General features: G+C 45.6%; 2 protein-coding genes across 7 annotated transcripts in view; one reads left to right on the top strand and one right to left on the bottom strand.

Moving 5' to 3' along the window:
• The window catches only part of CASK (calcium/calmodulin dependent serine protein kinase), a 215,338-nt gene that overhangs the window by 79,472 nt on the left and 108,106 nt on the right, over nt 1–27,760 (top strand). The window lies entirely within an intron of this gene.
• GPR82 (G protein-coupled receptor 82) lies at nt 9,877–13,574 on the bottom strand. Its single transcript, XM_006090575.2, has 2 exons — nt 13,507–13,574; nt 9,877–10,927 (listed from the first exon to the last, which is right to left on the bottom strand). The coding sequence occupies exon 2, from the start codon at nt 10,891–10,893 to the stop codon at nt 9,877–9,879; it is 1,017 nt and encodes a 338-aa protein (XP_006090637.1). The 5' UTR covers nt 10,894–10,927; nt 13,507–13,574.

The following is a 27,760-nucleotide window of genomic DNA, read 5'->3' as shown; positions in this document are numbered from 1 at the left end:
AACTATATTTAAAAAATAAAAATAATAAAATTTTGTTACTCCTCTTTTTCTATCATGTATGGTGAGAGGAATTAAAAAATCCAACAAGCCCTGGCTGGTTTGGCTCAGTGGATGGAGCGTTGGCCTGTGGACTGAAGGGTCCCGGGTTCCATTCCGGTCAAGGGCATGTGCCTTGGTTGCGGGCACATCCCCAGTAGGGGGTGTGCAGGAGGCAGCTGATCGATGGATGTTTCTCTCTCATCGATGTTTCTAACTCTCTATCCCTCTCCCTTCCGCTCTGTAAAAATCAATAAAATATATATTTTTTAAATAAATACATTTGTATTGATTTCAGAGAGAGAGAGAGAGAGAGAGAGAGAGAGAGAGAGAGAGAAGAGGAGAGGAGAGGAGAGAGAAACATCAATGATGAGAGAGAATCATGGATCGGCTGCCTCCTGCACACCCCTGACCGCCTGGTTCATAGGTCGACGCTCAACCACTGAGCCACACAGGCTGGGCAGTGCCCGGGTATGTTGTCACTGCCTCTCTCTCTAACCCACAGCATCCACGGATGTGCTCTCCTTCTCTCGAGATATATGATCAAAGGCCTGGCTTCTTCCATGTATTTTAATGGTTAAGAAAATCAAGTAGACTTAAATGTTCTACAGTGTTTGGGAAATTTTAACTGAAACTCTAGTGGTTAAAAGCTGAGGAAAAGCATAAGCGATTCCAAAACAATGTAGTGGCAAATGAAAAATCATTGGAGCCCGTCCAGCATGGCTCAGTGGTTGCACATCGACCTATGAACCAGGAGGTCACGGTTCGATTCCCAGTCAAGGGCACATGCCCGGTTGAAGGCTCCATCCCCAGTGTGGGGCGTGCAGGAGGCAGCCGATCCATGATTCTCTCTCAGCATTGATGTTTTTATCTCTCTCTCCCTCTTCCTTCCTCTCTGAAATCATTAAAAATATATTTTTTAAAAAGAAAAATAGGAGAAATGTAAAAAATCCACATTAGTGTAAAATTAGTTGTGAAATATCATTCATGCTTTTTAAATGCAGCAATAGGAAAATGATACTGTTTTTATCAGCAGTCAATACCGAACAACCCAATGATACATAAGTATTTTATTTAAACAGTATTCTTCAGTTATATAAACAAGGGAAGATAAAAGGGGAAATTGTCAATGGTAGTGGCATGCCTGTTATTCTTTTGCATTTAGTTAATATAAGTACATACACACAAAGTAAAATATATCTCCTTGTATATAGTAGGTAAAACATATACCAGACAAAAATGACCATTTGAAAACTTAAATGGGTAAAACAGATTCTTAGCTCATTTAATAACCTTGTGTCAAAAATGCCTTTGCTGAGCAGGCAATTTTATTTTGAATTCTGTTCTTGAAAGCTAATTATATCAACATCACATCATGTAGTAAATAATAAGTGAGAACATACTCCACGGTAATACTCTCCATAGCTAATACCGTGAGCTTTTGCTTAGCCATGGCCTTTGGTATCACGGCAATCCAAAGCCAAATAAAATCCCAAAGTCGTTATATTTGGCTTTACCTTCTCCGTTACCTTCTGATTGATTCATTCAAATGTTTGGGTGTGTGCTCTACGCAGAAGACTGTGCCTGGAGCCCTAAAGCTGTTATGGTGTCAGGAGGGATCAACACAAACCAAAACTAAGTGACTTCACACAACCACCATCACTTATTGGCTCGGAAATGGTGCCATTTGGACAGAGCTGGATGGGGCCTCCATGAGTCTGTTCCACAGGCTGTTGGGGGGCCAGCAAGGCCAGGAGCCAGGAGGCCTCACTCACTCCTCTGGCATCTCAGCTGAAGTGCCTGGAACAGCTGGGAGCTGGTGGGCCCTTCATAAATGCGAGTTGCCAGGCTTCTTGAAGCCTCGGCCCCAAGTTGGCATTGTGTCGTGTCCGGCGTTCTATTAGTCAAAAGGCCATTAAAAGACAAAGTCAGCCCTGGCCAGTGTGGCTCAGTGGATAGAGCATCGGCCTGCAAACAGAAGGGCCCTGGGTTTGATTCCGGTCAAGGGCACAGGCCCGGGTTGTGGGCTCGATCCCCAGTGGGGGACGTGCAGGAGGCAGCCAATCCATGATGCTCTCTCATCACTGATGTTTTTCTCTCTCTCTCTCCCTCTCCTTCCTCTCTTACATCAATGAAAATACATTTTAAAAATCCAAGGATAACTTGGCTCTCCCGTCAGCCCTTTGCATCCACGGATTCAACCAACCCTGGAATGAAAACAGATTTTTCAATGCACAGTTGGGAAGCGCCGGTTGGGAGTGCAAACTGTTTTCCATCCGTGGTTGGTGAATCCCCAGATGTAAAACCTGTGGAAACAGGAGGACTGACTGTATTAATTGGAGAAAAACAAATCCCACATAGAAGTGAACCCACGCAGCTCAAACCTGTGTTGTTCAAGGTCAAGTGTACATTGCTTTGTTGGTAGTACATTGAATAGGGGCTCAAGCGGGGAAGCCAGCCAACAGGAGTGGGCCGGAGCGGCGGCCGTGGAGGTGGTGAGAAGGTAGATTCCAGGTACATTTTCAAGGTCATGTCAACAGGATTTGCTAAAATAATTAGTGTTGGTAATTTAGCCCAAAGTAGTTTTATTCAGGACCTTGTAGGGGTTTGCCAATGTCGGGGCCATAATAAAACTTTAATAGCAATACATGTCACGTGGGTAATGAGTTCTCATTTCACTCGATGTGTTAATATTTTTGCCAATAAAGCAGCCTGTTTTCTTCACATTCGGATAGATTAGCCAACGACTTGAACGGATGTAGATTTCATGTGTATGTAGATTCTGTCTTTTTGTAGTTAAAGTTGTCTTTCCTTATACTTAGTAAAGAAAATAGAAGAGCAATGTTTCATTCCTTTTAGAAAATTTAGCTTATTTCATCACTTGCTATACCTAGCCAAGAATATTCTCAGTCTCTCCCCACCCCCTCCAGCCCTCTCTCCCGCTTCCCCCCTCCCTTCTCATAATTCTTGGCACTGATCCCAAAGCAGTAGATTTCCTAGCATTTCATTGATGAATAATGCTACCTTTCTTGACTCAGTAAGCGTTTCTTTGCAAAATCATCATAATTGAGTCAAATTTTTTCTTATGTCGCGTTAGATTTGACTTGATGATGTCGCATGACCTATCACGGACATGACTTTGCTGCTGGACGCTGTCCTGTGTGTTGTGCCTCTACCCACCGCTGCCAGTAGCATTTCCCCCAGTTACAACCATCAGAAATGTCTCCAACATTGCCCAATGCCCCCTGGGCACAGGAACAGCCCTGGGTCACACTCGGTCATAACGTAATGTTATCTTCCCATGCTTCGCCTCCCACAGGCATGTATTAACACACTAGAGGCCCGGTGCACGAAATTCGTGCAAGAGTAGGCCTTCCTTCCCCCGGCTGATGGCACCGGCTTCCCTCGCAGCCCCAGCTTTGTCCGAAAGGACATCTGGTCTAATTAGCATATTACACTTTTTTTATTATAGATGAATACAGAGTCCTTTTTTCTGTCACCTTCTCTTGTATTCCTCTTCCTGTGAAAGGATGTGAAAGCTTTGTTTCAGTGTTTCTCTCTTTTCTTCCTCTCACCCCTAAATTAAAAGTACTTTAGAAAGAGCCCTGGCCAGTTTGGCTGGCTCAGTGGATAGAGCTTCAGCCTATGGACTGAAGGGTTCCAGGTTCGATTCCGGTCAAGGACACATACTCGGGTTGCAGGCTCCTCCCCAGCCTGGGCCATGGCCGGGCACGTACAGGAGGCAACCCATCGATGTGTTTCTCTCACATCGATGTTTCTCTCTGTCTCTTCCTCTCTCTTCCACTCTCCCTAAAAAGATCAATGGGAAAATATTCTCGGGTGAGGATTCAAAAACATTTTTTTAAAAGGAGGAAATGGTCCAGTTGGCCAGGAAAATGCAGCCCTGGGCCCCTCGCCTGCCAGCAGTGCTGTGGCGCTGAGGTTGGGGTCTCTGGTCCCTCCGGGCTCCCAAGTGCACCTGCTGGGCGTGGTGCCCGCAAGCAGTCCTGCCTCCTGTGGCTCTGACCGACTGACGCCCAGTTCTAATAACTGAAGTTGAAGGTCAGCTGCTTCTCTAAATGCAAACTACTGCACACGGGCACCTTCTATTCTGAGTGGGGCCTGTGTCCAGGAGGCCGGGGGGCTCAGTTGGGAGTTCTCAGAATTGGGCAGAAACCCCAGTCACACAGACACAGCAGAAGCCCCCCCGCCCCCAGCCCTGCTCTGCGAGCTTCCCTTAAATGGCTTTCCTCGCTCACTTTCCCCGCTCCCCTGTGGCCACGCCTGGCTGCTCTTTGGTCCCCTTCTGGTCTCAGTTCTCCTTTCACCTGCTTCAGGCCAGACTTGATTGTGAGCAGGCGTTCACCGAGCGGCGCCGGTTGCCACGGCGTTGGGGATTCTTCCAGCCGCTCTTCCTCTATTGCTCTCGCTTGCTGACACTTGTTTTCCATCCCTGACCACAGCTCCCAAAAGTCCCCGAGTTGCAGAGAAAAGCACACTGGCCAATCTGCGTTTCCTTTCGGGAGGAAATGGTCCCAGTTGGCAAGGAATAATCCGCATAATCCGCATATGCTGAGTTTGAGTGTGGGGTTTTAATCACTGCACTTCGAAAAGGCACACGAATTACAAAATCATCTTCAACTTACCTTGTATTTTTCTAATATATTTGTGTTGATCTCAGAGAGGAGGGGAGAGGGAGAGGGAAACTTCAATGATGAGAGAGAATCATGGACCGGCTGCCTCCTGCACGCCCCCCACTGGGGATGGAGGCCACAACCCAGGCATGTGCCCTGACCAGGAATTGAACCCAGGACCTCCTGGTTCATAGGTCAACACTCAACCACTAAGCCATGCCAGTTGGGCTACCTTGTATTTTTTTTTCAGAGAGGAAAGGAGAGGGGGAGAGAGAGAGAAACATCAATGATGAGAGAGAATTGTCGATCGGCTTCCTCCTGCACGCCCCCTACTGGGGATCAAGCCCACAACCCAGGCATGTGCCCTTGCCCGGAATTGAACCCGGGACCCTTCAGTCCACAGGCCGACACTCTACCCACTGAGCCACACCAGCCAGTTACCTTGTATTTCTAACTACTGTGCTTCTCTTCTCCCACCTGACCCTTCAACAACAATCAACTCCTTGACTTCAGAAGAAAAGAATGGCTGTTTCTTTGCTTATTCGATGTGAACCCTTTCACTGCTGTGCTTCTCCTGAGACAGGGACAGCGAGCGTGGATGATGTCATTTCAGTTGGGATTTGGGGACAGTCCAGGGAAGGTCCAGGGCATTAGGCCGCACAATGGAAATGCTTGGCATATGGCCAGTGTCCCTCTGTGCTCCCCGTGTGGTTGGCCAAGCAGGCTTTCCTTCCATCGCATCTCCCACCCTGCAGGCTGCAGGGCCCGGATAGGCCGTGGGAGTCCTGCCCAATCAGAACACGATGGGCAGCCTCCCCTTCTGTCCGGGGAGCCCAAACTCACTTCCAGGTTGAGTAGTGTATCTTCCTTTTGCTTGTGTAGTCTTTTTTTAATATATATTTGTATTGATTTCAGAGAGGAAGGGAGAGAGAGATAGAAACATCAAAGATGAGAATCATTGATTGGTTGCCTCCTGCACACCCCACACTGGGGATCGAGCCCGCAACCGGGGCATGTGCCTTTGACCGGAATTGAACCCAGGACCCGTCAGTCCACAGGCCGACGCTCTATCCACTGAGCCACACCGGCGGGGGCTGGATGTTTGGTCTTAATGGTTTGTGTTCCTGACTCATAGTTTGAAAGTTTGCCTCAGTGAGAATGTGTCTATGGAAAGGATGCGAGGGGAGATAAACAGTTGTCTCGGCCTGTTTGAGGGCATAATCGTGTTGCCCTAAGTCAAAATTTGGGGTTTCTGAAATTGCTTGCCTCTAGCTCACAGGAACATTAAAAACACCGTTTTTCTGAAATCCACACTTTAAAGTTAGCGTCCATTTAGAAAATGATTATTTCATATAAAATATTTGCCATGACCTTAAATCAGCGGTTCTCAACCTGTGGGTCGCGACCCCTTTGGGGATCGAACAACCCTTTCACAGGGGTCGCCTAAGACCATCGGAAAACACATATATAATTACATATTGTTTTTGTGATGAATCACTATGCTTTAATGATGTTCAATGTGTAACAATGAGATTGGGGGTCACCACACCATGAGGACCTGTGTTAAAGGGCCGCGGCATCAGGAAGGTTGAGAACCACTGCCTTAAATAGCCAGGTCTTCAAGTTACACAAAACATGCAGCATGATTTGCAGCCACCCGTTCAGGAGAGCCGCTATGCTGTTAAGATAAACATGGTGAGTGTAACGGGCTCAGTGCAGAGAACTAAACGGGAGCTCTCTGTCAGAATGTGCAACTCACAGAGAAATGGCACAGCTCTCTGCCTCTTTAAATGTAGGAAACTGCTTTGGCCATCTCTTTTATGTTTTATTTAAATAGTAGCCATGTGAAGTGACTTTTTCAAATAATGATTTTTAGGCCCTGGTCCAGTAGCTCAGTTTGTTAGAGCATCCTACCCATATGTCAAGGTTGTGGGTTCAATCCCCAGTTAGGGCACATGCAAGAAGCAGCCAGCAGCCCTAGCTGGTTTGGCTCGGTGGCTAGAGTGTCAGCCTGTGACTGAAGGGTCCCAGGTTCGATTCTGATCAAGGGCACATGCCTGGGTTGCAGGTCCGATCCCCAGTAGAGGGCATGCAGGAGGCAGCCAAGCAATGATTCTTTCTCATCATTGATATTTACCTCTCTCTCCCTCTTCTTCCTCTCTGAAATCAATCCTATCCTATATAATAAAAGCCTAATATGCTAAGTGTCCGACCATTCGACCAGTCACTATGACGCACACCGACCACCAGGGGGAAGATGCTCCAACCAGTAGGTTACCTTGCTGCTGGGGTCCGGCCGATCAGGACTGGGCGAGAAGGGCCAGACATGCCCTGGAGCCCTCCCGCGGTCCCTCCCCCACCAGCCAACCTCCTGTGGTCCCTCCCCGGCCGGCCCTGATCAGCCCTGATCAGGACTAGGCGAGTTGGGTCGGACACGCCCTGGAGCCCTCGCACGGTCCCTCCCCGGCCCCAATTGTGCACCAGTGGGGTCCCTCTGCCTGGCCTGCACCCTCTTGCAAATCCGGGACCCCTCGGGGGATGTCAGAGAGCCAGTTTAGGCCCGATCCCCACAGGCCAGGCCGAGGGACCCCACTAGTGCACGAATCCATGCACTGGGCCTCTAGTAAAAATATAAAATAAAATAAAAAGAATCAACCAATGAATACATAAATAAGTGGAACAACAAACCGACATCTCTCTCTCTCTCTCTCTCTCTCTCTCTCTCTCTCTCTCTCTCTCTCTCAAAATAAATTACACGAAATAATTATTTTTAGCAGATATATGTATTTAAAATCCTAAATGCGGTGAGATTTAATACGGTATGTTAAATGAAAACTATTGATCATCTTCTCAGCTCCCCTTAATCTAATGAGTTTGGGTTGAAAACTGGTGTGAGAATAAAAGTACTGGTGTAACTGGAAACACTACCTCAGGACCCCTCCTGGCCAGCTGGGCGCTGCTCTGGGATTCTGTGGCTCTCGTGTCCATGAAGTTTCTGGCTTGGGCACCTCCACTTGCAGCCAGCGCTCAGGCAGCCACCTGCCTCTGTGTCTGCAGATGAAGCAGCCAGAGATCAGGTCGCTGCTGGAGGAGAAGAGATGCATTTGAGGCCAGCAGGTGGTTCCTCAGACTTTCCTCTGAAGATTTTCTTCTCCCAATTAAGCATTGAAGTAAAACAGGGGGGAAAAAACATTTACTGTTTGTTTTCTATTCTTTTTACATTAAAATCATGCAGAGATGTGTTAGGGAAACCTCTAGTGCAGTGGTTCTCAACCTTCTGGCCTTTTAAATACAGTTCCTCATGTTGTGACCCAACCATAAAATTATCTTCGTTGCTACTTCCTAACTGTCATGTTGCTACTGTGATGAATCGTCATGTAAATATCTGATAGGCAGGATGGTCTGAGGCGACCCCTGTGAAAGGGTCATTCTACCGCCAAAGGGGTCGCGACCCACAGGTTGAGAACCGCTGCAGTGGTATTGATCACCTGGCCCATGGGGCATCTGAAGAGTGAATTCCTTCTACATTTTTAATTCATGGACCCAAACCTGCTGTCAGTGTAAAGGCTTTGGGAAGTGCTGTGTGACCTGAAGGAACTGCCATGGACAGAATAAATGACTCTTTAAGTCTCTAAGTAACAGGTTTCAATGAATATTTATTCAACTTTATTTTTATTCAACTGTTTTTGTTTGGTTCTTATCTGAGCATACAATGCAAGTACCATGGGAGTAGAAATAGAAAACACACTATAGCTCCAAAGGTGCTTATGATCTCTTTGGGAAGATAAACCACACATTTTTACAAATAATTATTATAATGTATATAATACAGAATAGAGTCACCATCATTTGTCTTACTGACTATTGCATGGAAGAAAGACATGACCATTAAGAACTGCTTACTCTTTAAATATTTACTTAGAATATTGGGCAACTTACTTACCCATGCACTTCAGTTTTTAATCAGTAAATTGACATACTCTAGGGTTGTGATCATTGACATAATACTTATAAAGCGTGTAAGAAGAATGCCTGACACGTAGCAAGTGCTTAGTAAATGGTAGCTACTCATAATAGTAACATCTGATTTAATAATAGTACCTATGAACTGCAGTACTTTTCCATTCTACAGATGAGGAAAGTAACACTTACACAGGGTGGGGTGGAGCTAGGATTGAGCCCAAGGACTCCAACTGCAGAGACCAATCTCTGAACAGTGATGCGATTGTACTGCCTTATCATCGGTTCACTCATTTCACCAAAATTAATTGAACATATCTACATGCCAGGTTCTATTTGTCATCAATAACAACATTATTTATATAAAATGCAGCGGAAACTATACAAAATGTGATCCAGGTTGGCATAGAATGGCATTGTATTCGCTTTTTATTTTGACAAAGTCTGATCCAAATATTTAAGCAGAGTTACAAATAACATCTGCTTAAGAAATACTGGAATAGCCGAAGCCGGTTTGGCTCAGTGGATAGAGCGTCGGCCTGCGGACTGAAGGGTCCCAGGTTCGATTCCGGTCAAGGGCATGTACCTGGGTTGCGGGCACATCCCCAGTGGGAGATGTGCAGGAGGCAGCTGATCGATGTTTCTCTCTCATCGATGTTTCTAACTCTCTATCTCTCTCCCTTCCTCTCTGTAAAAAATCAATAAAATATAAAAAAAAGAAATACTGGAATCAATGAATGTTGCTTCTCCTAGTATCATAAGCCACATAATACCAAATAGTGTGCTTCATACCTTGAATTCTTACACTGTATCATTCACACTTTTAGATAGGACTTAAGTGAGGAAATTTCGTATCCACTTTTTCTTTTCTTCGTCTTCAAAGTCCCCAACAAAACACTCCCCACAGATGGACCCTTGTATTTGAAAAGTCCACACCTTTGGCTTCCTTGTCCTACCGCCATGAAACACTGTGTCCCGAATAGAAGCCCCTGTGGTTGACTTTGCATAGAAAATGGTCTGTTGGTTTCCTATGCAGCGGGATCCTTTCAATGCGCTTACGTTTACCTCTGAAGGTCTCTGTCCTCTCAGCCTTCAGTGCAAGTTGAACTGTAAAGTGAGTTTTCTGGTCACTTTTTAAACCGAAGAGGTCTTCTCGGTGCCGGTTACCCACCGCGTTATGGCCCGTTGACCTGTGTTTATAGTCATCTGAGCGCTCTTCTGGGTGGTGGGCTTTCCCCCTCCAAAATCAGCCGTAGGGTTGGGTAGGCGTGGAGTCAGATTTTGTGAAGAGATCATACAGGATCTTCTTGAACGTCTTATCTAAAAAAAGAAATATAATGGGGTCGGTGCTGCTCCTGGCTGAGGCGAGACAGGTGAGGATGTTCTTGATTTCTATCAAATAATTCAGTTGCTCACAGGTCACCGTTTGGTGGAGAACATAGAAAATGGGCTTAAAAATGCTGTAGGGGAGGAAGCAGACAATCAGTAGGATCTGGATGACCAGCAGATGCCTCCTCACCGAACTGTACATGAGATGTCTCTCCGTGATGGACGTACAGGTCCTGATCTTTCGCAGGTGGCTCACGAAAGAGTAGTATGACGTGAGGACGACCAAAAACGAGAATCCGATAAACGTGGTCCCAATGAGGCCGGCGATCTGAGAGATCATGGCTCCTAGTTCCATCTTCCGGTTATAGCACCGGGTCTCCTCTCCTTCCGTGGCCTCCACCACGGAGTAGTAGATGATCACCGGGATGATGATGCCTAACACGCCCCCCCAGATGTACACGCAGAGCTTCTTAGCGAAGTTGGGCTGGCGGAACTTCTTCAGTAAATGGCCGTAAAAGATTTTCTCGTAGCACGAAGTGGTCTCGGGCGTGGACTCCTTTTTCATCAGGGTAGCATAGCGACTGATGGCGATCCAGCTTAAAATCAGGAGGCTGACAAACATACTGACGTGCATGGGGAGCGTCCCCAGGAAATTGACCACCCTGCACTGCGCGGATCGATATTCCCATTGGAAACCCTTCAGGAAATACATCCCCATGAAGGGCATGGTGCTGCACACGAGTAGGTTCGCCGTCACGAGATGCGCCAGGTAGATGTGAGTGGAGGTTTTCTTGCCTATTTTGGTTAGAAACACCCACTGAGAGAGAGAATTGCCGAAGAGGCCGACGACACAGAGGAAGCTGTAAAGGATTGGCAGAGCCACGGAGGAGATCGAGGACGGCCGGATACATGTCGAGGCGGAGTGGTTATTCATCTAGATCAGCTCTTCTTGACTTTTGTCACAGGAGCTAGAACAGAATTGCAGGTGTTTTTAAAACATGTATCTGCCCTAGACCTTCTTCCACCTCCCCCCGCCATGTTAAATAATTAAACTTATAAATGGTATTTAAGGTGAACGGTTTTTAAAAATTGGGTAAAATAGTAACATGGATGTGTTGGATGGAAAGGGAACGTGTAGATGCCTTCTCGCCTTTTCTGATCCCAATTGTGCAGGTGAAATAAAAGCAAAAGTTGATGCGGAAAGCGCCTTTGTCTAAAAAAACAATATTTGATAAACATAGTTAAATGCCTGAGTTTTGTCACTTTTACTAGAGGGCTTTGTAGTTCTTCTGTTAGACTCTAAAGCAGTTTGTAAATGACAATTGATTTTCCTTTCTAGAAAGGTACTTTTTTATCATTTTAAGGCACTTCCAAGCAATACACACACTGGCCAAAGGAACCTGTTGCCAACGCATAGAGAGAAGACTGATCTGTAATCACCGCATTCATTGTACATAACTACTGTTCAAAATGGTGTCTCTCCATGGCTGGATTAAAGCACTTCTCCAAAAGCTAATACTGTTAGAAGAGTCTCTTTTCCTATTTCAGAAGCAAACTTAATTCCACAGAAACAGATACTCGGGCAAGATCCTGAATTGCACAGAAGGGAAGTGTAGTAACCAAGGCAAACACCGAAATCCCAGGGTCTTTACCAAAGGTCATCAATAATGTATTTCAAATACTTAACGCTCAACAGTCCTGCTTCAATACGAAGTTTACTTTCAAATTCTGTCAAAACTGTAGCTGCTGTGCTTGTTGGTTAGAGCGCCCTCACGTGTCTGTGTGTGTCATTGAGTATCTGGTTTTTCAGAGAAGAGGTTTTTTAGAAGTTATTTTAATCCCAGCAGAAATGCAGGTGTGGCGTTTGCTTTTCTGTCTTATTTTGAAATCTTTATTTACAGGGTACACATAAAGGGTTGAAAAGCCACATAAAAACTCCTTGTCATTCTTATTTTTTCCATGTCCTCATTTCTTTCAGGGGAGAATAAGAGAAGTTCTCGGGTTCTGGTCAAATAATCATGAGATTTCTCAGAATGTGCCACATTTCTTGAGTTTTTCCACCATAACTTTCTAGGAACCACATTCTCTATTCTTCTCTAATCTAGAGTGAGGATTCTCAGTCTTATTTTTAGAATCCTATCCGCTCTTCGGCTAAACACAAAATGTTGGCCATACATTGCCTCCTGAGATTCTCATATGCCCCCGGCCCCTCGGGGCTGCTTTTTCTCTATCTCTCTTCAGAATCATGGTTATATTTTTGCCTCTTGGGTTGCAAAAACAGTATATTTGAAAAAAAAAATCCCTATTACAATTTTGAAATAATTTTTATACCAAACAAGACCCACCTAAAGACCTGAAAACCTGAAGGCTATGCAGTGTCTCTAGTTCAAATACTGAGACCCTTTATTAATGTCTACCGGTGTCTTTGTCATTCTATTCTATTTCTTTGTCGTTTTTACTCAGGAAATCGTCCACGTGCCGCACAGTTAGGGGGTTTGAATCCACTCCACCTGGCAAATCGGAATCTGCTTGCAGTTAGTGTATCACATCTGCTTGTAAATATCTGAAACCTAAACTGTAGCACATCAGTCAAGTGGAAAGTGAGCTAAGCCAGTTTCTTTCTTAAGGAAAATTGATCTGATCAAAGTAGTTTTTATTGCCCTGACCGGTTTGGCTCAGTGGATAAAGCATCGGCCTGTGGAGTAAAGGGTCCCGGGTTTGATTCCGGTCAAGGGCATGTACCTTGGTTGCGGGCACATCCCCAATAGGGGGTGTGCAGGAGGCAGCTGATCAATGTTTCTCTCATTGATGTTTCTGACTCTCTATCCCTCTCCCTTCCTCTCTGTAAAAAATCAATAAAATATATTCTTTTAAAAAGTAGTTTTTATTTTCCAGAAGAAATGGACCTTTTTTATGATGATATGAAAGAAACACACTAGCCTCCTGCCTTGTGTAGATAATACATTCTATACCACAATCTGTAAACGTGATCATGTTTCTGTATTAATAATGTTCCCTTTTTTTTTAAAGTAGACCACCTCATACAGCATCTGATCTCTTACTCCTTACCATCACCTTGTTCTGTTTCACACTAGCAAATGCTTCAGAACAGAAGGGAGGTAAAGAGACTTCCACAGAGTCTAGCGCTATGAGAGGAATGACATTGACCCTGAACTTCAGTGTAACAAATGACAACTAGTTCACATCTTCAGCTTCCCAAACATCAGACTTGTGTCTACTATGTACATCTCCTTTCAAAATAAACTTTGATTCTAAAAGTACTGGATAATTCGTTTCTAAAATTTGGAAAATAGTATTAGGCTTAAGAAATCAAAGAAAAATCACTACACACACACACACACACACACACACAGAATTGTTCTCCAAAACGATCTCTCCAAGCCTGCATTCCCCTCAGTATGCTGACTGTCTTGAGTCGTGCACACATTGGGTCTCAGCTGATTTGACAGATGAAAAAGGTTCTACAAGTCTAAGTTCAGTTACTAATGATCATCTACATAATGACTACGCTGACCAGCTCTCTTACCTGTACAAGCAGCTAATGCGAGCGAGGCTCCGTTATTCAGGGCAGTGATGCTAAACTTCAGGCTCGGCTTCTCTGCTCATCACGCCTTCAGTGCCCTGCAGTGTATGTCAGTGTGAAGAGATTCTTGCATGACACCGACGACAGTGGGGGAAAAAAAGGAAATAAACACTATTGTAGAAATCCAGTAGCTGTAGCGAATGTAGCAACTACCTTTCCCACCCAAAAGACAACTAATTTCTCTGTTTCTGCAGTGAGAGAGTGGGAGGAAGTTGGTGGACCACATATATACTGTCCTTCCATGTGGTTCTCTTATGCCCCAGTGACACCTCAGCTAGCTTGACTAGCAGGCTTGATTGAAGTTCAAAGGTTTGAGCCCCGTGGCTAGTTAGTTTGACACCACACGGTGGTGGAGGGAACCACTTCATATTGACCCAATAAATTATTCGTACCAACTTGTCTGTAAAATCACTTTTCTTATCTACAGAAGCTGTTAGGTAAGGAAACTGAGTTTTCTTTCCCTTTATTCTTGATAAGGATGAATTGCGATAAGCCACCCACAGATGATTTCACAGACAAGGATAAACAAGTGAGGCCCAGTCCGGCCCGTGTGGCTCAGTGGTTGAGCATGGACCCATGAACCAAGAGATTTCAGTTTGATTCCCGGTCAGGGGACATGCCTGGGTTGCGGGCTCGATCCCCAGTGTGGGGCGTGCAGGAGGCAGCCAATCCATGATTCTCTCTCATCATGGATGCTTCTCTCTCTCTCTCTCTGAAATGAATAAAATATATTTTTTAAAAGAAGTGAGGCCCAGCACAGCACACTGTAAGCACTGCACCCAGGGGGTTGGGTCCCAACCTGCTTGCTAAGAACTAGCTCATTCTACTTTGAAATGCCCTGTGCTGCCTCCATTCAGAGTCAGAGTTGGTTCGGAGCATTTCAGAGTGGATTTGGGGAATCCTGGGAAGTTCTAGGCCAGGGGTGGGCAACCTTTTTGTGAGTGCGTGCCCAAACCAGCAAAATCTCTGACTCAAAATTCTCCTGCGTGCCAACCCTAATTTTTTGAGAACATGTTACGCCTACTTGATATCTCTTAAGGTGTACGTATGTGAAGAACCTTGAAGAAGTAATACAATTCATTCGAGCGACAAAAACACAGGATATGATGATGAAAAATACATTTATTTTTTAAGGTATACATGTGTAAAATTATTTATTTATCTAAGATGCACCTACACTGAATTTATCTGAAAAATTAAAAAGTCGATATTAAGAAAAAAATTGTAAATGGAAGATTATAAGAGAGGGTTTCGTGTGCCAGCAAAAGTTACTGGTGTGCCATGTTTGGCACGCGTGCCAGGGGTTGCCCACCCCTGTTCTAGAGTCTGAACCTCAGGTATACCTCGGATAAAATGAGTAGTGATAGTATGATATAAAGAATTGTGAAACCGATTTTCTGCATAGAATTGTGCAACCAGTCTGAGCTAGTAACTAGATAAAAGCATCACACTACCTTTTCTTGGAAAGTTAAACCAGTGAGAGTCTGAGAATGGAAACAGAAATCCAGTGAGGGGTGTGCAGGAGGCAACCGATCCATGCATGATTCTCTCTCATGGATGTTTCCATCTCTCTCCCTCTCCCTTCCTCTCTGAAATCAATAAAAATATATTTAAAAAAAATAAAGTAGCCCTAGCCGGTGTGGTTCAGTGGATAGAGTGTCATCCTGTGGACTGAAGGGTCCCGGGTTCGATTCCAGTCAAGGCCACATACCTCAGTTTCAGGCTCCTCCCCGGCGCGGGCCTTGGTCGGGGCGCATGCAGGAGGCAACCCATCGATGTGTTTCTCTCACATCAATGTTTCTCTCTGTCTCTCCAGCTCCCTAAGAATCAATGGAAAATATCCTCGGGTGAGGATTAACAAAAGGGGGTGGGCAGGCTAGAACCCAGCAGGCACAAGACACCTCCGTTTACCTGAATGTTTGTGCTTCAACTAGACAGTCCTTTGGGGCTGTCCGCGCCCGCGTCTACGCTCCGGCCAGTCCCGAGCTCGGGGCCGGGCGGCTGTGAGCAGGGGAGGAGCCACGCCTCCTGCATCCCGTTAGAGCATCACATGTCAAAGTTCGTTATTCCTCCAACTGGGGGGGGGGGGGGGGGGCATAGAAGCTTGCCTGCGGCCCGTTCAGCGCACCCCAGGCCAGTGGTGCCTCCGGGAGGAAGCACAGCTGTGAGCTCAGAGCTGTGGTCTCCGGGCCGCCGAGCGCCCCGCCCGCTGCAGGATGTGGGGTCTGGCCACGGCCGTCCTGCCCTCAGCCGGGGTGTGAAGAACCTCTCCTTGCCCCTGAGAGCTGGTTTCTCAGCACCCCTGGGCACATTTCCCAGCCGGTCGGAAATGGGGGAGAGTCCAGAAAATGGTTCGCTTTTTTCAAATGTTTGTATTGATGTCAGAGAGGAAGGGAGAGGGAGAGAGAGAAACATCCATGATGAGAGAGAAGCATGATCAGCTGCCTCCTGCACGCCCCACACTGGGGAGTGAGCCCGCAACCCGGGCCTGTGCCCTTGACCGGAATCGAACCCAGGACCCTTCAGTCCGCAGGCTGACACCTTACCCACTGAGCCACACCAGCCAGAGTGAAAAATGATTAGCTTTGTAAGAAAGGTCTAATGACAAGACCTCCATGGGCCTAATCAATGCTTCTGCTTCACCTTTGACCTTTGTCGTGTCCTATGGGCTTGAATGCAGTGAGCGGGGCGGGTCTTCTAGAAACACCCACCACAGAGGCACTCAGCAGTGTTGGTGGCAGTCATAGAATCGGAATGGCCTCCGAGGTGGCAGTGGGAAAGCAGCCGGGAAAGTAGCAGGCTTGGGGAAGGGAAGAAACTTCGACCTTGGATGCGATGAGGGAAAATCTGGAGGACAGGCCGATGTTGAATTTCACCATCTTCACATCAGTCAAGTTCGGTTCATATTATGCTTCAGAGCCTACCTTTTTTTTTTTTTACAAGTTCTTTGAAAAGCCAAGAGTATATAAAGTTTTCAGAAAATAAAACATCTGATGATAGAATTCCATATCTAATTTAGGAGATCACATCAGCACAGCTACAAACCGTATACGCCTCTGCGCCGGGAAACAACCACTTGAATTGCAAGGAGGTTTAGAGACGCCTGTGTCATATACACCTGGCCGTTTTACTAGCAATCGCTTCTGTCGCATTTCTAAATAAAATGGTCCTGTCCTCATCCAAGGGGAGGGGAAGAGAGATGGCAAAGGAAGACGAGGAAGAGTTTGGTGGATTCGGTCTTACCTGCTGTACCTACTAGTGTCTCTATTCATTTTCTCTTCTTTTTTAAAAATATATTTCTATTGGTTGATTTCAGAGAGGAAGGGAGGGGGAGAGAGGGAAACATCCATGAGGAGAGAGAATCATGGATTGGCTGCCTCCTGCACGCCCCCTACTGGGGATCGAGCCCACAACCAGAGTCAAACCCCAGACCCTTCAGTCCGCAGGCCGAAGCTCTATCCACTGAGCCACACCGGCCAGAGCGCATCTTGGTAATCTTTTGATGGATGGCGATATATGAGACTTGAAGTAGTCGTTTTCAGGCATCCCTCTAAGCAAGTCTTCGTGTTTCAGATATTTCTCCAATTGCACTAGACATGGCAGAGTTGCTAATATTGCCATGCTGTCTCCTCCCCTTGTCTCCATCAAAAACCAGCCTAAAATGGATCGCTTCAATGAATCTGCAAATCAAGTATTGCATCCAGGAAATATAAGCTCATATCTCCAGAAATATCTGGTGGAGAACATTGGAAAGAAGAAACAACAGTTACATTTTAACCCAGAAAAAGTCTGTGAGAGACTCGTTGCTTTGAAGGTGCTGTGTCCAGCAGAGGGCAGTGTGTTACCGGCCCTAGTTACACCTCTTGCTGCTAAAGGCTGAAACACTACGGTGCCTGCGTTGCGCTATTTTCTAACCAGAAAATGTGAAACAATTTAAAAGTGTAGTGTTTTGAGCTCTAACAAAATGATAAGCCTTCTTTAATTTAGTAGCTGAAAAACACTTTAAGTGTTAGAGAATAAAAGCAATTGTGTGGGCAGTGGATTTGCGTCCTTAAAGTGAACACGCGGTGCTATTCATCCGCCTTTAATAGGACATGTACTTCGGGGGTTCTTTGGGGGTTTTGTACTAGTGATTAGCACAAGAGCCAGCTTTGTAAAATCTTCACAACTATAATTGTCCTAGTGGTAAAAAGAAAGTCTGACATTGGAGTATGCAGATGCAGAAGCTTTAATCATATTTTTAGTTTCCCTTTAACTTTTAATATATATTTTTATTGATTTCAGAGAAGAGGGAAGAGGGAGAGAGAGATAGAAACATCAATGAGGAGAATCATCGATTGGCTGCCTCCTGCATGCTCCCTACTGGGGATGAAGCATTGTCTTTTTTGTTAATAAAATTATTATATTTGTGTCACCATTTTAGAAATCAGTGGTACATATGCTTTTCATTATATTTTGCTGGTGACCCGGTGCACGGATTCATGCACATTGAAAGGAAATTAATTAGAAGGTAACCAGCGGGGCGGGACTGGGCAAGATGGGCTAGACATGCCCTGGAGCCAACCTCCTGCAGTCCCTCCCCGACTAGCTGCACCTGGGGCAGTGCCGTGGCTCCAAGGGCCTCTATGGATTTAGCTAGGGCCGTCTAGCAGGTGGGGTCCCTCGGCCTGGCCTGCAGGGATAGGCTAAACCCGGCTCTCCAACATCCCCCGAGGGGTCCCGGAGTGCAAGAGGGCACTCTGCAAAGTTGCTGTTGTAGAGTGTGGAACACAATTGCAAGTGTGCAGTAAACCAGATTCGGGGCCGACAGTGCCCCAGTAACAACATGACCCATGGCTAAAGGTGGAATCACACGGCCCCTTGAGGAATCAGGCTCCTCTCTGGTTCCGGGGTGTGTTACCTGAGAACCGCCACTGCCAAGTCACTGCAGCTGAGCAGTTCCTGTGTTAAGCGTCTTCATCCTGGTGGTCAGTGTGGGTCATACCTATCAGACAGTCGCTTAGCCTTTTATATATATAGATATGCATCATTTACCTATTGTGTACCAAACCATCCCCCAGACTTGGTGGCTTATGCCAACAACCATCCATTCATTGTCAGTTCTGCAATTTGTTCTGGGCTCAGCTGGGCGGTTCTTCAGTCATTCTCACCTGGGGTCATTCACACAGCTTCTTAGTCATCTGAGGTGAGTGGTCCAAGATGGCCTCACGCACGTGTCTGGAGCCTCAGCTGGGATGCCTGTGCAGTTCGAGCATCTCTCTCCATGTGATCTTTCACCCTGGGTTTATTTATAACCCGATGGGATCGGTTCCAAGAGAGCAACACTGGAAGCTGTAAGGCCTCTTACGGTCTTGCTCCAATGTCATCCAGCATCCAGCACATTTTACTGATCAAAGTGAGTGACAGCATCTGCCCAGCTTCAAGAGGTGGGCAAAGAATTCACCTCTGGATGAGAGGAGCTACAGAGAATGTTGATCTACTTTTTTATTTTTTAAATATATTTTATTGATTTCAGAGAGGAAGGAAGAGGGAGAGAGAGATAGAAGCATCAATGATGACAGAGAATCATTGGTCAGCTGCCTCCTGCACATCCTACTGGGGATCAAGCCTGCAACCTGGGCATGTGCCCTTGACCAGAATCGAACCTGGGACCCTTGAATCCACAGGCCAACGTTTACTTTGCAAAGGGACATCCACCCTGTCCCACTTTGGTCTTGGAGCTGTCAGATTGTTTTGATGATTTCTTATATTAAAAGGTCTGTTGAAAGTCTCGGGAGCCATACTGTTTCCTTTGTACTTTTTATCCTCTGTAAATAGCCTATCCCTTAATTTGAGTGCTTTTCTGAGTAGGGTGATGAAATCTCTCATCATACCTCAGGCCAAGAACCATCTCCTTGTCCACCGTCTGCATACTGTCCACACTCCCTGCGTGTCAGTCACTTAGTAGCCATCTTGGTTATCAGATGGGTTATCAGAGAGAGAGAGACCATATTTATATGACTGTGATACAATATCTATACTAATAAAAGTGTAATATGCTCATTAGAGCAGACATCTTACAGATGTCCATCCAGACAAAGCCACAGCGCTGCAAGGACCTAGGGCCTAAGCCGTCAGTAGGACATCCCCTGATGGATCCCAGACTGAGAGGAGGCAGGCTGGGTTGAGGGACCCCCCCGCCCCAACCCTCAGTGCATGAATTTTCTTGCACCGGGCCTCTAGTGTTGTTATAATTATTCTATTTTATTGTTGTTAATCTCTCACTGTGCCTAATTTATAAATTAAATTTTATCATAGGTATGTGTGTATGTATAGGAAAAAATAGTATATAGCATCCACTGGCGTCTTGGATCGTTAGCCCCCACAGATGGGGGTTGGGGGGCTAGTATAGAAAGATTCTCAGTCTCGCTTGCCCCTTGAAGCTCCTTGCCCACCATACTGGGTGGTACTCATTTCTCACGCTCTCATTCTTTTGGGGATCCCAAATGCAAACCATCAGAGCATAAGACCCACATGTACTTACTTGGCTGACTTCTCTCTCTACTGCCCACATCTATTTGGAACTCTGCAATCGGTCCCCGCAAGAGCTGACCCTGTATGTTCCAGTGTTTTTCAAGTCGCACTGGCCACAAAGGGGAACTGAAGACGAGCAGGCATGCAAAGCTCATCAGTTCCCTGCAGCCAGCTGGGAGCTGTTTTTAATATAGAGGAAACAGCGTTTTTCTTCTGAGCACAGAGTGCCTTCTCTACAGATACGAAGCATTTCTGCTTCTGAGCGATCGGGACACACCGAAGCGGGCATTCAATTCTGAGAAAGGCAATTATAAGAGAAGGTAGGGAACCAGAGACCACAGCGAATTGGGGAAGAAGAAGAGGTGCTGCTGAGTCCAGGGAAGGGGCACAGTGGAGGCACGCCCTGGAGAAGGACGACGCCCATGCCAGCATCGCCAGCAGTGACGGCCGTTCCGACCTGAGCTCATGCTATTGAGCCAGGTCTGGGGGGAACGTGTCTTGTCCCCCCTTCCAGATGCAACATCTGATGACACAAAGCAAAGCCAGGGCTCAGAAAGACAGCAGAGAGACCTGAACACCGGACCTAAATATCACAAAGCTCCCAGAATCCATCAGCTCATTTCAGACATAGTTTAAGCAGCCTCTCTAGTAACGTGCCTACTGTGTGCTGAGGAAGGGACATGGGACACATGTGCTATAAAAGAAGATTCGGGAAACCTGCTTGGGGACCATTGGCCATTCACAAAGCACCTCCTTTCCCCCGGTGCACACCCTTGAGTCGCCTTGAGGACGTTCATGCCTTGGCACATGGTCACAGGTGGCCTTTGGTTGCCACTCACCGTTAAGGCATTGAATGTTCTGCAAGACACAAACCTTCTATGAAAGGGAGCTGAAGAGCATCTCTTCCAAACTGTATCAGATGCTCGAAATGCTTTGCTGCCTTCCCAGCCTGCCGGGAGCCCAGGCTGTACTGAAGCAGTTCTATGAGCAGATAACTCAGTGGCTCTCTACTCCATGTGAGACATGCGCAGCGCTCCTCCACAACGGGTCCTCTTCCTGCTTTCTCTCCGAGGCCACACACACACAGTTTGGCTCTCACACCTTCCCTTTGGTCTCTGCTTCAAGGCTGAACAATCCCCTTCTTTCAGCTGTCCTTCACCTGTCATCCTGCGAGACACCCTCCATTCCCCTCGTCCACTTGCTCAAAGTGCCAGACTGCGGTTCTGGCCAGCGCCAGGGAGAAGGGTCTGTTCCCAGTCCTGCCCCGGACAAGGCCGTTGTTCACAAATCTAATGTTAAATGACCCTTTATGAGTTACTTCCGCCACCTCCTCTGATCCGGGTCACCTTCCGCTGTGCATCTTCCTAGTTCTGAAGTTTACCTGCATTTTATATATTTGATGTATTTCCCCTGCCTTTCCCTTGGCATTTGAGTATTTGGATAACTGACATTCACAATTTTCTACTGGCCAGGCACATTTACTCACTCATTTAGTCCTCATAACAACAATCTAAGTTACATACAACTATGATTCTGCTTTTCTTGGTAGAGGAACGAAAGCTTGTCCAAGGTTCACAGTAAGTGGTGGAGCCAGAAATTGAACTCTGGCAGTCTGGCTGCAACAGCCACCCTTTTAACCTGTCTGTTATGCTGCCTCTCAGTTCATTATCTAATAGCTAGAGGCCCAGTGCACGAATTCATGCACCAGTGGGGTCCCTCGGCCTGGCCTGCAGGATGGGGCCAAAACCGCACTCTGATATCCCCCGAGGGGTCCCGAATTGCGAGAGGGCACAGGCCAGGCTGAGGGACCCCACCGGTGCACGATCAGGGCCAGGGAGAGACGCAGGAGGTTGGCCAGCCAGGGAGGGACCGTGGGAGGGCTCCAGGGCATGTCCAGCCGGTCTCACCCAGTCCCAATTGGCCAGACCCCAGCAGCAAGCGACCTACCAGTCAGAGTGTCTGCTCCCTGGTGGTCAGTGCACGTCATAGCGAGCAGTTGTGTGGCCTTAGCATGTCATTAGCATATTACTCTTTGATTGGTTGAATAGCCAACCGGTCCACTGGACACTGAGCATACTAGGCTTTTATTATATAGGGTGTGTAATGTCACTGGGCTATTAGATACAGCCCCACCATCACCCTCGCTGTGGTCTTACCACCAGGATGATAACGCTCCTGGTCCGTTGAGTGGCCAATACCAACATCGTCCTAATCCCCCGCCTGTTTCCTCCTCATTTTCCCTCACTGACCCCCTAGTGAATGGCCAGTTCTTTCTTTAAATTTGTTGATACATTGAGCCAGTCAACTCCTGGTCTAGGAGATTTTCTGTGCTTTAAAAGCATTTGCATGTCTGTACTCTGATGTTTGAATGTTATAGTTTAACTCTCAGGAAACATTTCTATTTCGGAGTTCTTAGGGAACACCTCATTTGGACTCCTTTGTACTATTTATGACTGAAATGCCAAATTGTCTTACCGAATCGGTAATTTCATCTGCAGTTCTTTAGCGTGGTCCTTGAGGGGTGTCTTTCAAAGACCAGGGTTTATCTGGATTTATTCATCAGAAAATGTCTTTCTTTGCCTGAAAATGTCTGGCAAAAGGCACCATGAGCAAAGTAAAGGGCAAGTCCCATTCTGGTGGAAGTCATTTGCCACCCACATGAACAGCAAAGATTCACTTGCAGAATATATGGAGAGCTGCTTCAACAATTTGAAAGAAAGAAATAAAAGATGAGCGACTCATTGAGGGAAGAGAGGGAGAGGTACGGATATGAACAGGTACGTTTACCCAAGGAGAAATGTAAATGGACAAAAAACATGAGATGATGCTCCATTCCCCTTGTCATTAGGGAAGTACAGGTTAAAACCGCAGGGAGAGGCCTCTCACACCCACCAGGATGGCAAAAGTTAGTAAACCTGAGAAAACCAAGTATCGCTGAGGATGTGGGTAAACAAGAACTCGTATCTTCCGAGCGGTGGGATAGGTACATAAACTGATAAAATTATCTTGGAGAACAATTTGTCACAACTAAGAAACTGAGGATGCGCATCGCCACTGCTAGGTGTCAGCCAGAGAGAAACTGCGCGCGCGCGGGACGTACAAGAGTCTTCACTTGAGCATGGCTTCTGATAGTAAAGAAGTGGAAACCACCTAAGAACCCGTTGTTGGGGGGATGGAGACTGGGGGTGGTGTTTATTTGCCCAACAAAACACTTCCCGTAAAAAGAACCACTTCCCACCAGTGAACATGAATGAGATTTATATGTGCCAAGTGAAACATAATGTGAGAAATGTTGACAAAAGAATTTAACAGGAAGATACTATTTGTGTCCATTTTAAAAAGAAAAACTGAAGTGTATTGTTATGTATACATATGTTACAAAAGTATAAAGTTACATATCAGAATGGTATACACGAACTTGAGAAGGGAGGCTTGGGCCCTAGCTGCTGTGGCTCAGTGGATAGAGCATCGGCCTGCCGACTGAAGGGTCCCAAGTTCAATTCCAGTCAAGGGCACAGGCCTGGGTTGCGGGCTCGATCCTCAGTAGGGGCGTGTAGGAGGCAGCCGATCCATGATTCTCTCTCATCATGGATGTTTCTATCTCTCTCCCTTTCCCTTCCTCTCTGAAATTAATTTAAAAAATATTTTTTTTTAAAGAAGAGAGGCTTGGGGGTGAGCTTTAGTGTCTAAACTTTTTGGATTGTGTGGGTGCAAGGAAACAGTTTAAGCAAAGAGGCCAGAACATTAGCAACTGTGCAGGTTGGATGAGGAGTGCTTAGCTGCCTGTAAGTTCTGTTTTCTCCTTTTTGTGTATTTGAAATGTTTCAGAAAAAAAGGTGATATGCGGAATTACCCCATCACAGTCTGACTGTAACAGCTTACTTTTGCCCCTGAAATAACTTGCGTGGCTTTACTAGCGCAGAGAGATTCTATGCGTCCTCAACACCCGTTTCCAAACCATACTTAGCGACCTTTCCTAAAGCTCCTTAGCGACCTTTCCTAAAGCTCGCCTCCTGCAGGCTCTTTCTGCATTTCCGGTGGGATGCTCCGGTTGGATTGTTCTCTTCTGTTCAACCTGTAGCCTTGCGCCTTCAGAGTATAAATGTTGAGAGCTACAAAACTAGTCTTGAAGATTTCGGTTGACATTACACAATCTTGATGCTTTGTAAGCAGAACCTTTTGCCACAAATACATATGAATGCCAATTAATGTTTAAAAAGAGACATCGCAGCCCAGCCAGTGTGGCTCAGTGGTTGAGCATCAACCTATGAACCAGGAGGTCAAGGTGCGATTCCGGGCAAGGGCACAGGCCCGGGTTGTGGGCTCCATCCCCAGTGTGGGGGGTGCAGGAGGCAGCCAATCTGTGATTCTCTCTCGTCATTGATGTTTCTCTCTCTCTCTCCCTCTCCCTTCCTCTCTGAAACCAATAAAAATATATTTTTAAATAAAATAAAAAGCGACGTCTCGGTCATTACCATTGTGTTTGGGCAGGATGGAGTGAAAATGAAAAGCATTGTCTCAGAAGACACGATGTCCAGGGAATAAAAATTTATCAACTCACATCCCCTCGTGGGAAATGCCATTGCTGTGCACACCCCCATCCAGGATGATTCAGTGATCATAGTGCATTTCAAGCACCTTGGAAGCAAAGGGCCCATAAATAGCTATCCTTTGCTTCCCCTGTCCTGGCATGTGAACTTGAAGAGGGGAAATAAGAAGCAAAATAGACGTTTAGGACGAACCCAGCAGCACTTACTTCCCTTCCGATTCTGGGTCAGCTGTTCCCAGCACCCAGCCACCCTCCTCCTCCATCCGAAGCCAGTCTGCGCTGGGCGCTGCGGCCGCCCTCGTGGCCCGTGTCCTCACCTGGGCGTGCAGCTGTGAATGAAGACACCGCAGCCGCCGATGAGAATGTTTCTGCCTCATCGGACCTGGCAGAGTTCAGATTACATTCTGAGCTTCCAGTGCTTTCTTTTTATCAAAAATATGGGTTTCTTTCCAAGTTCACGGTGTGTATTGGCGCCGGACACAAAAGGCTCTCCATCAATGTCAGATGAATTCTTCCCCACTTTGTGCTTTTGCTTTTATTTTTATGGTTTTTAACCCCCAAAAAATCTACTTTTTAGTCAAATCTATGCATTTTTTTCCTATGGTTCTTTCTTTCTTTTTTTTTTTTTTTAAATATATTTTATTGATTTTTTTACAGAGAGGAAGAGAGAGAGAGAGAGTTAGAAACATCGATGAGAGAGAAACATCGATCAGCTGCCTCCTGCACATCTCCCACTGGGGATGTGCCCGCAACCAAGGTACATGCCCTTGACCGGAATCGAACCTGGGACCCTTCAGTCCGCAGGCCGACGCTCTATCCACTGAGCCAAACCGGTTTCGGCTTCCTATGGTTCTTTCTATTGTCTTATCAATAGAAAGTTCTTTCCCATCCACAAATGAGTTAGTCACATACTAATGAGTTAGTCACTTACATATTTTTATTTTTATTTTTTTTATTTTTTTTTTAATATTTTTAGGGATGTTTTATTTCCCATCCAGACCTTTATTTTCTATACATATATAAATGTTTTCATAGGAATAAACATGTTTTTCTAGCTAGGTACACATTGCATATACTATATCTCAATTAATATAAGTTAAAAATAGAAATAAAGGTAATCTAGAATGAAATCACTAGAAAGATGGGTTATACACTGTAGTTGTTTTGTCCTTTATAGTATATTTCCTGGTATTTTCCAAATTGTCTAAAATGAGCACATTTGTCACTTACATATTTTTGAATCTATTAATATTTTCATCATTTACATGTAACTCTTTTATCCACTTTGTGTGTGTGTGTGTGTGTGTGTGTGTGTGTGTGTGTGTATGTGTATAATGAGGTGAGGCTATATTAAACTAGACGTCCCACAGAATTCGTGCACTGGGGGCATTCATGCACTGGGGGCGTGTCCCTCAGCCTGGCCTGCACCCTCTCACAGTCCGGGAGCCCTCGGGGGATGTCCGACTGCCACAGAGGCAGGAGAGGCTCCCGCCACCGCCGCTGCGCTCACCAGCCATGAGCCCGGCTTCTGGCTGAGTGACGCTCCCCCTGTGGGAGCGCACTGACCACCAGGGAACAGCTCCTGCATTGAGCATCTGCCCCCTGGTGGTCAGTGCGTGTCATAGTGACCAGTCATTCCACCGTTCGGTCGATTTGCATATTAGCCTTTTATTATATAGAATAAGGGCAGCGCTGTTTATTAATCCATCCTTCCCTTTCCTGATGATTTTTGTGGTGTCTCCTTTCCTTCCGGTGATTCTCTGAGGGAGGAAAGTGTGTCAGAGTCACTCAGGAACCTTTTTTTCAAATTCACTTAACCCCACTTTGCAAGATTCCAGCACATCGTGACTAACAGAGTCTTAGCTTCCCTCCGAGTTGTTCCTGCTCCAACCCTTTTGAGATCATCAGTTGGTCCAATAGTCTTCTCGTGTCTCATTGAAGGAGACGTGTATTGTTTCATGAAAAGTTTCTCTTTGCATCTGTTCCACAGTGTTCTCCTTATTAAAGGGGAAGGATGTATTTTCATATCTGGGAAAATAGATTTCCATTTGTATTTCAAAAGGTTAAAAAATAATTAGCCCATGAACATGTTTCTGCAAAATCCAGGTTGCCTGTTGGGAGAATTCGGTTTCATGCTGCTTTTCTCTTATGGATAACTTTCCGTAGGCATTGCTTCAGATAGTTGTAATCATATTAGTTCTACTTTTACATCAGCAGGATTGAAAACTTCATTTCTAAAAGATGCTGAACATCAGACCTTTTGTACTAGAATAGAATTCTCTTTTTCTAGGGACCTGATCTTAGCAAGTCAACCACCATCAAACCAGCTCTGCCCACAATTCTGTCTCAAAACGCACAGCAGCACCCAGCATTTCTGTCTCGCTCTGTTAAGTCTGCCCTGTTTGGTTTTGCATATGAGATGTTATTTAGAAGCTTTGTCTGGAGCTCTTTTGTAAGGTGAGGGTACCGCACTTCTGAATTTCCTTTTTCTATATGCTTCTAGAACTAAACCTTGGGTCGGGGGAGGTAGGGACAGTGTCTCCTGCTTGTATACACTAGTGTTTAAAATACGAAATAAAAGATTGTATCTAATAAATAGCCTTAAATTTGGTAAGTGGCATGGGTTTTTTTTCCTTTTCTAAAAATTTAGAGACATTCTCAGGATTCAGGTTATTAGTGAAACTTCTACTGGTAAACAAGATTTGTTATGAGCTTATAGGCAAGTTGATTTTTATGAAAATTTATCGTCCCACAAATGTAGCAAGAATTAACTCTGTCCTTTTAAATTTTTTTAAGAGTGCCATTGTGCGGGGCTTTACAGAGATCATCTCAGTCAAATCTTGAGACGGCTTCTAGAACTATGAGTGTATTTGTTTTAATATTTCATAAAACTAGTGGTAATAATAGACATTGTAATTTAACCATTCAAAATGTATGTTTACAATAGATACATGTAAGCATATAAAATATTTACCACTAATATAAAAAATAATTTTGAGAACATGAGGGGAAAGCAGTATTTAAAAGCATATAAACAGAAATGCTAAATTTCAGTTTAGGTTGGTATTTGTTAACATTGTCAAAGCAAGGGAATTAATAGAAATGTTACTTTTTTCTGAGCATCTAATTTTTCTT

This window comes from Myotis lucifugus, unplaced genomic scaffold (assembly GCF_000147115.1).
Source record: "Myotis lucifugus unplaced genomic scaffold, Myoluc2.0 scaffold_76, whole genome shotgun sequence".
NCBI lineage: Eukaryota > Metazoa > Chordata > Mammalia > Chiroptera > Vespertilionidae > Myotis > Myotis lucifugus.
The sequence above is the reverse complement of the archived record's forward strand: the minus strand, read 5'-3'. Positions and strand labels throughout refer to the sequence as shown.

Coding starts and splice junctions, on each gene's coding strand:
- GPR82 (XM_006090575.2), bottom strand. CDS start 10,893: ATGAATAACCACTCCGCCTCGACATGTATCCGGCCGTCCTCGATCTCC.